The 10,726-nt window shown below is 38.9% G+C and overlaps 1 protein-coding gene across 1 annotated transcript; it reads left to right on the top strand.

Annotated features, from left to right (window-relative positions):
• Positions 1–652: 652 nt before the first annotated feature.
• LOC121325216 (chymotrypsin-like elastase family member 1) lies at positions 653–9,591 on the top strand. The gene is made up of 8 exons (XM_041267630.1): positions 653–745; positions 2,900–3,097; positions 3,855–3,955; positions 4,550–4,675; positions 6,973–7,109; positions 8,542–8,687; positions 9,041–9,190; positions 9,540–9,591. Exons 1-8 carry the CDS (start codon positions 653–655, stop codon positions 9,555–9,557), a joined length of 969 nt encoding a protein of 322 aa, XP_041123564.1. The 3' UTR covers positions 9,558–9,591.
• Positions 9,592–10,726: the final 1,135 nt, after the last annotated feature.

The following is a 10,726-nucleotide window of genomic DNA, read 5'->3' as shown; positions in this document are numbered from 1 at the left end:
CACAAAACACCAGTGAGTGTTGTCTGGAAAACCGCATATTCAATTGTTATGAAACATAGTCACATTATTATAAATTATTGAGAGATTCCGAGAATATGGAGAGGGATGCATGCTACTGAACTGTTACTTTCAAAATCCTAGTTTAAAGCAAGAAGCCATATTAAATTCCCCTTACTATTTCTAGGTTTAATTACATTTTAAATGAGCAATCAAGACTTTCTCTGTTACTTGGCATTCTGTGACATAGTGGCAGTCAATTACATTTAGTAAGGAAATTGCTTACTTGTACAGTACATCACATTCAGGTGCAGAAGGCAATACAGCTGTACTTCATGAAAGCCCAGTACATCCTCAAAATGTTAAAATATACCGGTACTCATGGATTTAAAACTATTACACAGTAATTAAGCTGCCATATAAAGTCAATAGCCAGAAAAAAATAGGTGGTTATTTACATCTGTTGAAGAATGTTTTGGCAAAACAGCAGATAATGGTCAAGACAAGAGCTGGATCAAAAAAATATGGAATAACAACATCCACAATTAGAGCAGTAATCAGGAAGTACCACAGAACTAATGAAACTAAAACGCTGAAAGTGGGTGCCCAAAAAAATTACGGGTACAGCGGGTAGGAAAAAAAAAAAACGATAGCCATGGACTTAAAGGAAGTTTTAGAATCATCAGGCATGCAGTGCTTGAAAGAACTGTACAAGACCTCGCTGCGAATTAAAGAAAAATGGACCTCGGTAGTTTGTAGAGAAAAAAAAAAAAACTTTTATGAAGAAATCTTGTACCTACAGTTACATGGAGGTGGGCCAACCATGATATGGGGTGTTTTAGCAGTTCAGGGACTGGAGACGTTCATGTGATTGAAGATTGAATGAATGCAGTCAAAAAATATTCTCTACAAAGTCCAAGGATGCCATCTGCTCCTAGGCTGATTGCCAAACAGTTTATCTTCCAATACACAAAGCATATGGCTAAAGTTTACTAAATGCTTGGCCTTAATCTGTTACTTTGAGTTATGGTATAATAAACATAGTGTGCCAATGCTATTGTCTGTGAGTGTATGATGTATTTTCCATTTAAAAAAAATGTAACCAGCTAAGTCATGGGGAGTTGTGAGCAAAAGGAAGCATTTCCTGGTAGTATAATTGAGGGCTATCTTGTACCAAAATGATTTGTAAGGATTCCCAAATTCTCCTAGCTTTGTGTCACTGCGGCCAGGATTAACTGGAACCTTTTCTGCATCACATTCTATATCAGATTGAGGGTGGTAACAAACATACACACCAGCACAATTGCTTGGTATTAAATTCCAATGGAATTTAAAAATATATACACTGCTGTGCAAGTCTTAGATATGTTGCATTTTTCAACTCTGGTGAATAATGAACATCAACAATGTACTCAAATCCTCCACTAGTGTTTTCTACTATTATAACAACTTTGACTTGCATAAAGAAGGACAAGTATTGGGTGAAATAGCTCACATCACTTGATTTTCAAGGTGTGGTATCTGAAGCATAATCAACAAGTACAGAGAAACATCATCTGTAATTGACAAACCCAGGATTGGAAAACCCAAAAAAGCTGTCTAAAGCGTCAATACTTGAAGATAATATCCTTAATGAATAGAAAGACAAGTGTTGAATTGACAACAGGACTGGCAGAAGGCACAGGTGTTGTCCATCCATCAACAGTCCAAAGCACCTTTGACCATTGTTCCATTGTCCAATTTCTGTCTTGTGCATATTTTAGCCATTTAGTCCTGTTCCCCTTTGTTAACAGAGGTATTCATACTGCAACACATCCTTTAAGTCCTGATTTCAAGAGTGGCCTTCGTACTGTTGATTTGATATTTTTATTATTTTTTTAGGAATGTTCTTTAGAACAGTGTTTATAAACATTCTTAGTTAAAAGTTGTTTTGAACATTTTGAATAAACTTATAATCCTCTCTCCAACTTCAAAATGTTTCATGAACTGCAAACTTGACCTAATTATTCAAAACTGGGCTAAAATAAAAACCCAGCATAAACAAAATGTCCCTTATAAATGACCTTTGGTCAATCGAAACACTGACTACGTCACTTCGGGAATTTTACCCAAACAAATAAATTTGGACAGATATAAAATATAAAGAGATTTGAGAGCTACGGGAAGAAAAACATCATGTATCAAGGTGAACTGTGCACTGAATATCAAACATTCCACGCATGTGTGAAAACAACACCTGTATCACTGGCTCACCTGTGCGGTTCCCACTTGTGAGAATGGAAAGAAAGAAATTAAATAAATAAACCTGCTAAATTTTATGTCATTTCTTATCACCCAGCCAAGTATAAAAGAAGGGTGCTTTACGCTGTAGTACCACATTACAAGTTGATTAGCTGTAACTTTTATTCCTTCAACAATGCTGAGGCTCCTGGTGTTAACTAGCCTTGTCCTTCTCGGTAAGAATACCACATTGAGTGGTACTTTCTGAGTGTCAATTATATAGTAAACTGAATTTCTTTCTGAGTTTTGGTGCTAATTGGGTGGTAAATTCATGCCTGGTAGTTTTTTTTTTTTTTTAATGAATTTAAGTAATTGCTGTTTAGTAAATAATAGATGGCAAATAGTGTATTACTACATTATATTATATTTTCATCATGGGGATCTGATGAAGAAAAAAAAAAAAAGCAGAGCTTGTATGTGAATCCTCTTCATATCCAGATGGAGCTATGTGACATTCTTCCACTTGTTAATTTTTTTCAGTATACTGTATTTACCTGTTTTATTCTGTGTATTACTTACAAAACTGGCAGTGTGCATCATTATAGAACTATATGTGTAGTAATGTCCTTACTGTACTCAAAAACGTACTTTTTTTTGTCATAATTTCTGCCTGTTTATTTAGGTAAATGAACCATTATATCGTAATTCTTTTCTGATTATTTCAATTGATGTTTATAGTGCTGTTACTGCTTTCTGTTTCCATTCCAAAGGACACACAGCAGAGTCTGATCATAAGCCTGAATTTCTGGAGCGCTTGGAAGGACAAGAGGGACGAGTTGTTGGTGGTGACGAGGCAACACCCAACTCCTGGCCGTGGCAGGTAAGCTTGCCAGTGTAACTGGCAGTGTTGTGTGATACACTGCCATGGCAGATTATGTCCCGTCAGTCAGATGAGTTTGAATGATCTATAATCGTCAAGGCAGACGAGCCAGGTTGTTTTGCACAGTGGTTAAGACAGGGTCGCAGGTTCATGTCCAGCCTCTGTTCATTTACAACAACACGTCATCACACCAACTAAACACAGGAGAAATGCATCCATTCATTCATTTAGAAAAACAAAAATGGGGAAAAAATTGTTCATTTTGAAAAACGGATTTATTTCAAATTCAAGACAGTGATGAAATTCAATATTTTTACAGTTATTATTTTGCACAATAATGAAGATTTTTTGGGGGTAGCAGCAGCATTTCCACATTGCCATTAACCCTTAAGTAGATCCCATTGTAGTTCTCTTTAAAAACATTCTTTCCTATACACAAACCGATTTTGTTTTACAAAATCCATTTTGCTTTGGACTTTGTGAAACTCTTTTCAGCTGTTCCAGAGAAGGTTTATTCTTATATTAACCTAAGGGAATGAATATAAACACACTTCCGAAAAACATTCATTTAAACAGCCATGAACCTTTTGTGAACAGAGCCCACTGTATGCAAAGTACATTTCCCAAGTACTTGGTAACACATGTCCTATGTCTAAAGTTGTTTAATTATTCTGGGCAAGGGGCTTCCAAGATGCAGCTTCATGATTAGCTCAGCCAGTCAGAGGCCCAGGACTCACTGAAGGGTGTTTCCTCTCAGATCTCGCTGCAGTATAACTCTGGAGGAAGCTATTACCACACCTGCGGAGGCACCCTGATTAAGAGGCACTGGGTGATGACGGCCGCTCACTGCGTCGACAGGTAGCTTTGTAATTCTTTTTATTCAAATCTCCCACTAAAATGGTCATTTAATGCACAAATGTAGAGTAACAGATTATGATTAAGCATGGAGACCAATTAGTATTCAATTTAAAAGGGAAAAAGTTGAGTTAGATATCATATCAATTGTTCATGCATATATATGTCAAACTATATAGCCTCAATGACATACTGATATGTCAATGTTTAAATATATTCAGTACAGTTTATATGTAATAATCACAAGGAAAGGGAAAGTCTGAAAAGCTGAATCATGTCATTGATTTATAACCCTGGAAAGATTAACAATTTAAAATTGGTATAGGGCTAAATTCTCAGAGCTATTACCCCAAATCATCATGGGAAAATAGATTTGAGAATCTTGCACTTCAGCCTTCTTACCCCTGCTCAATCCAGGCCCCTTGAACTTCAAAGGCACCCTACCCCCCCCAACCCCCCCCCCCCCCCCCCCCCCCCCCCCCCCCCCCCCCCCCCCCACCCCCCCCCCCCCCCCCCAACCCCACCCCCACCCCAACCCCACGCCTCCCTCTCGTAACAGATTAAGGTCAGGGAATCTCTCCTTCCCTCTGTTTTCAGGGGACAGACCCTGCGCGTGGTGGTGGGAGATCACAACTTGTATGTGCATGAAGGGACCGAACAGTACATTGCTGTGCAGCAGGTTATCATCCACCCATACTGGAAAAGCAACAACATTGCTGCTGGGTCAGTCTCACTACACTCAACACACTTTATTTTTTTATTTAAAAATCCTCTAGCTAGGATAAAGACTCATTTCCAAGAGGGTCCCAGATACAGCAAAAGACAAGTTGTAACAATTATCCACGCACACCATATACATAGGCCTATCATACAAATTAAAGAGAAATTAAAAAAAAACAGTCACGACAGCTGCAGCAATAACCAGTAACGATGACAACTCACAGAATATATTTAAAATGCAAAAGTCTTCATCTAAAAGATCCAGTGTCAGAGTTGAACCTTCATAGTGTTGAGTTAAAAATTATTTACCTCACCTGAAAAGGCTTTCACGCTGTTCGTTGCCGTTCTCTCGTTTTTCGTTTTCGGAGGGACTTGCCTCGTCCTGGGCATTTTCAGTTTAGTTCCCGGAAATTTATATTCCAGCCAATAAAGTTAAAAAACAAAAACAACATAAACTTCAGGAATCAAGATTTACTTGCTCATCGTAGAAGTATGCAGTCATTCAAAAACTGTCAGTGGAGGTGAAAGACACTTGAGTTCGATTATTTTCTAAAATTACAGGGAACGATATGTTCTTATATTCAAGTTGCAAATATTTAATAAGAGATGTGCTTTCAATTGTTGTGGTCCTGGCCATATTCGAGAATAAAAACATAAATATAGGCAAAATAAAATATAAACAAGAATGTCTGGTCTACGCGTGCGCTAGTCAAAGTTATAGTTATTATAATGTTATAGTATATATAATATATAATATAATATAATATATATATATATATATATATATATATATATATATATATATATATATATATATATATATATATACAATATTTGTTTTTCCACTTTATGACAGGACAAATAAAGGACGACGGTGTTATATGTGTTTTATGAATACAACTACAAAATATAAGTTTATCAAATATTAAATATGTATTAGATTATTATTAATTCGTTATTCTTCTTATTATTATTATTATTATTATTATTATTATTATAGCTTACCATAACATAAACAAATTAATGAATGAATAAATGAATGAATGAAATGCCAACCAATATGCCATAACTCAGACTACTCAGGCCCCTGGTTAGAAAATAACCTCAGCTCACAACAAGAGTTGTCTTGCTATTTAATTTACTATATTAAATTACTGTTGCAGTAGGTATTTTACAAAAATGTTAACATCACGTTTTAATGATGTCTGAAAATGATAGGTAATTTAGTTCATTCATCCAAGATGACACTGTTGCACGTGATGTCAGGCAGACTGTATCCTAGCAACCTGAACAGTCATTGGGTGCATTAAGTAAGTGAGCGGCTCAGGGCGGCTCAGTAAAATAATCAACTTAACGGTTTGCTCAGTTCCGCTCCTGCTGAGAGCTCCTGAGCATTTCCCATCAGTGACCAGAGTGAGCGAACGGAATGGCCACCTGTAGGAAACAAGTGGATATGACAGGTGATGATAGATCTGTAAAAGTTAGCTTTGGGGAAATCTCGAGTGAGAATAACGGGTGCATCGATTGACTTTTATCTTAGTACACCTTCTACTACTTCACTGAAAAGAATGAAGATGCTGATTCCGGGACTAAAGCCAAAATTGTAAACATACACCAAGCTTCAGGACAGATCGAAATGCCCGAAGCAGTTCATAATGCTGCAAAAAGTATTGAAAGTTATTTCAAGCGATCCAGGAAGATAGGAAACAGCAAGGTCAAATTCATTTTGCAGGTATTGGTATAACTTATATAGACGTGATACTATAAATCAAATAAATATAAATGCATTATTTTAGCCCATAATAATATATCTCTTAGCTGAACTACCCCACTTTTGTTTAACTACATAGCATCTGAGTAATTTAAACATACTATATTCGTCGTACTATTGGAAACACTTTTGCTTGGGGGTCATACCGATTGATGACGAGGACCAAGTTTTAAAGAGTGACAACAGTGCCATCTAGTGGCTACTGCTGAACACATAGGCTATCCAGTGTTTCCTACGGCTTACGTTGGCATGTCCCGTATTTGCAAACACATTGTCCACTAGTTTGACATTGTTAATCACATCATGGGTCATAAAACATAAATCGGGTAAAACAATCTGGATTATGTTGAAAAGTATCCAAATTATCAGAATTATGTTGAAAAATATAATGTTGCGATATGGACAACACAGCACACAGCAGGATAAAGTGAAATTTTTCTTGTGAACACTCCAGGGAGTTCTGTAGCACTTTAATGCTGTAGGTACATCTATATGTATGTCTTCCTCAAGTACTTCTTCCTGCATGCAGCTATGACATTGCATTGCTGAAGCTGTCTCAAGATGCTGTACTGAACTCTAACGTCCAGCTGGGGGAGCTAGCTCCCGAGGGCCAGATTCTTCCCAACAACAACAACTGCTACATCTCCGGCTGGGGCTACACAAAATGTAAGTGCTTTTGCTGCCTTAAGCTGTCCATTATTCCATTCATTTATATTAACACAGCATTCTCATAACAAGTCCCTTATACATTTTCTGTACACACATGGGCATAAGACTTATTCCACTGCAGAACAGTTTGAGCTTAATTAAGTTTTTCCCTTTCTATGGTTTACCTAAACTCAGAACATAAGTCTTGAAATAGTTCACAAGCACAGAGGGAGCACCAGCATCAGCATTGAGCAGGAGATCATTCGCAGTTCGGAGCAGAGCAGTTTCAGTACTGCGATGCAGCCGGAAACCAGACTGTAGAGATTCAAGCAGATTGTTGTCCATGATCGGCTGACTGGCTACAGCCCTTTTGAGAGTTTTTGAGAGATAAGGGAGATTGGAGATGGGACAGAAATTAGATAAGTCAGCCATGTCAAGGGAGAGTTTTTTTGAGTAACAACGTAACTCTAGCAAGCTTGAGGGCAGCAGGAACCGAGTCCAGAGACAGGTTGAGAGTGTGCATAATGGAGGGAGCAAGATCAGAAGCAAGGAGACGGACAAGGTTAGTTGGCCAGGGGTCCAGGGGGCATGTGGCAGTAGTTGATTTCAACAGTAAGTCAGAAGTGTCAGCAATGGAGAGAGGAGAAAGAGCAGGAAGGGCAACCGGAGGAGCGTCAAGATGGTCGAGTAGTAGACAGAGTCGATTTTGTTCTGAAAGGAGAAATCATGACAGTTAAGAGGATGGATGGGAGTTGGATCTGTCGATGGCTGGATGTAGGATTTGGCCAATGGTCTTAAAGAGAACATTGGGTTTACCGTGTCTCATAGCTATGATTTCAGTGAAGTATTTCACCCTGGCTGCGGTTTGCATCCACCTGTAGCTCGTGAGATGGTCGGTCCAGATCTCTTTGTGAACCGTTAGTCCAGATGACCTCTGCTTGCAATCAAGCTTGCGGCAGGCAGAGTTAAGCAATTGAATTTCGGGGGTGTTCCATGGGGAGTTTCGATCTTTCTTGACAGTTCTAGTTGTAAACGGGGCAACAGTGTCGATCATATGAGTAATGGTGGCATTGTAGAGGGTCACCGCATCATAACTGAGGGAGAGTACCAGTTAGAGGGGATGCAGAGACACATTCTGAGAGACTCTTGGGACAGAAGAAGTATCAGTAGTGGAGGAAGGAGCAGGGAGATTAATATTAGCAGTGATTAAGAAATGGTCAGAGAGAGATATCTATATATAATATACGATTGTGCTTCCACTGGAATTCATTATGAATCTACAATGTTCCAAAATAATTAATTATAAGTTGTTAAAGTTAGTATCTGCATAACTAGAAAATCAATAAAAAGGAAAAGTATTCATCAATGAAAGTTTATGTGAATTTATTTATTGCCCTTATTTTAAGTTGTTTCAGATCCATCTATAAAGGCATTTTTTCCCTTCTTCCAGCGAACGGGCAGGTTTCTCCTGTGCTGCGGCAGGCCTACCTCCCAGTGGTAGACTACAATACGTGCTCCAGTGGTTATTGGTGGGGCTCCACTGTAAAGACCAGCATGGTGTGCGCCGGGGGAGATGGCGTGCGCTCGGGCTGCCAGGTGAGAATTGTGCATTCCAACAGCTGTTTCCAGTACCCAGGACTTTAACTGCATTCTGTCTGGTAAACAGTCAATTAAATTCTCTAAGCTACTCAAAATCACCAGTTTCCACATTTCTGAATAGAAAAAAGACAATTAACAATTGTAAAGCGATTCTCAAACTTTTTTGCATATCTTAAGTGTAACGTCTAAGTTGATTATTTTTGTTATGATGATTACATTTAGTGACCGCTTAGCTAAAGGCAACCTTCAAATAAGTTTCTGTAATGTATCGTGTGTCTTGTTTTGTCTGCAATGTGCTGTGCCTGCACTGTATCTCCGCTCCAGGCCAAACCATCTGCTTTCTCCTGCAGGGGGATTCCGGCGGCCCCTTGAACTGCATAGTAAATGGAAGGTACTATGTCCATGGTGTGACCAGCTTTGTCTCATCCGAAGGATGCAATGTCCAAATGAAACCAACAGTCTTCACACGAGTCTCGGCTTATATCAGCTGGATGAACGAGGTGAGAAACAATGGAGTGGAGGAAGGTGGCTTGGTATCTTTCTTTATAATCCAGTTCTTGGAGAAAAGTTGGAGCCTTATGATCACTCTAACTAGCACTTGGTCAGAGACCATTGGTTGCCTATAGCATACACTGTAAGAAACCAAATAGAGTAGACTTGTGTTTCTGGCTATTGTCTCCCTCAGTGTAATGAGTTTGACTGTTTTCTGGAGAAGGCGTTAGCTGAAGGGTTTGTCTACTTGATTAGGGGGTAGATTTGGTCTGTAATGAAATAGCTTTACAGTTATGAATAAATAGCGTTAGATCCAGTGAGCATTTTGTCTGACCTTCTCTTTTTTATATTCTCCAGGTCATGGCCAGGAACTAAACTACAGTGCTGCAACCCACGGGCCCTGTGAGAGACACCAGAACCAACTGTGCCTGCGTGTCTGTGTGGGGTGGGGTGGGGGTGGGGGTCCATGGCTCTCAAAGTGTGTTTAATCTAAATAAAACAAATCATTTATTTAGCACTAAGCCCTTGCCTTCTACCTTCACAAAATTAGTGCCTCACAAAAATTTGTGGTTTTGCTCCAAAATTGTATTTTCCAACACAGTACAAGTTGTGTGAAGTTGGAAAATAGCAGTTTCTTGCTCAATTCGCAAATGTGTTTGTGCCTCGCAAAACCACATTCAATACCAATATAGCAAAAATGCACAACAGCTACACGTGAATGTGTGGAATTGGAATACTACATGACAATGGTCTGTTAACAATACCCTGCCAAGTAGCTATCATAGGTGTACAGCACATACCAACATTCCTCAGACAAGTCTACACTCAAATGTAACCCATGCTCCTTACACTATACATAAACCTATTTACATAAGTGTGGACTGTAAAACAAACTAACAATGCTGAAAACACTACTCTATTCGGAAGCCCCGAAGACAGGAATCTCAGGTTAGAGCTGGCCAAGAACGCTGCCTGTGGATACAGTCTGCACATGTGTATCCCTTACTCATACTCCTGCTGAAAGCCCCTTCCAACTGGCCCCCACTCACCACGCTCCCTGCTCCTACACCTGTATGGCACAGTCAATAGCATGGAATGCAGATCGTGGGTGTCAAAGTATACTTCTGATATCAATGAGAAATAAATAACAATACTTACAAAAAAAAAAAAAAAAAAAGTCAACCGTGTCCTTATACCTTAGTGTGGAATTACCTGGTGAGTTGCATGAAAAGGAAAGGGAGCCTTTGGAGAATGCAACTACAGGGATAGTTTACAGATTGAGCATCTTGGGCACTGCGGCCCTTTGCCAATGTTGCTGAGGACAGGACACTTAGCTAAATGCATGTAATGGAAACATTCTTCGCATTGCAAGCCTGTCACGCTTATCGTAAAACTTATCCATTTTCATTCAAATTTGGCCTTCGGAGCAATTCAAATAATTTTGTGCTTAAGCATATAAAATTTGTGCACATGCACACATTTGTATCTAATGTTTATCATTATCACAGGCATTAGCATGGCTAATAAGCTAAATATTTAAAAGG

Source organism: Polyodon spathula, chromosome 1, assembly GCF_017654505.1.
Source record: "Polyodon spathula isolate WHYD16114869_AA chromosome 1, ASM1765450v1, whole genome shotgun sequence".
Classification (NCBI taxonomy): domain Eukaryota; kingdom Metazoa; phylum Chordata; class Actinopteri; order Acipenseriformes; family Polyodontidae; genus Polyodon; species Polyodon spathula.
The sequence above is the reverse complement of the archived record's forward strand: the minus strand, read 5'-3'. Positions and strand labels throughout refer to the sequence as shown.

Coding starts and splice junctions, on each gene's coding strand:
- LOC121325216 (XM_041267630.1), top strand. CDS start 653: ATGGACTTAAAGGAAGTTTTAGAATCATCAGGCATGCAGTGCTTGAAA. Junction 746..2,899: donor TTAAAGAAAAATGGACCTCG/GTAGTTTGTAGA, acceptor CTGTTTATTTAG/GTAAATGAACCATTATATCG. Junction 3,098..3,854: donor CCAACTCCTGGCCGTGGCAG/GTAAGCTTGCCA, acceptor GTTTCCTCTCAG/ATCTCGCTGCAGTATAACTC.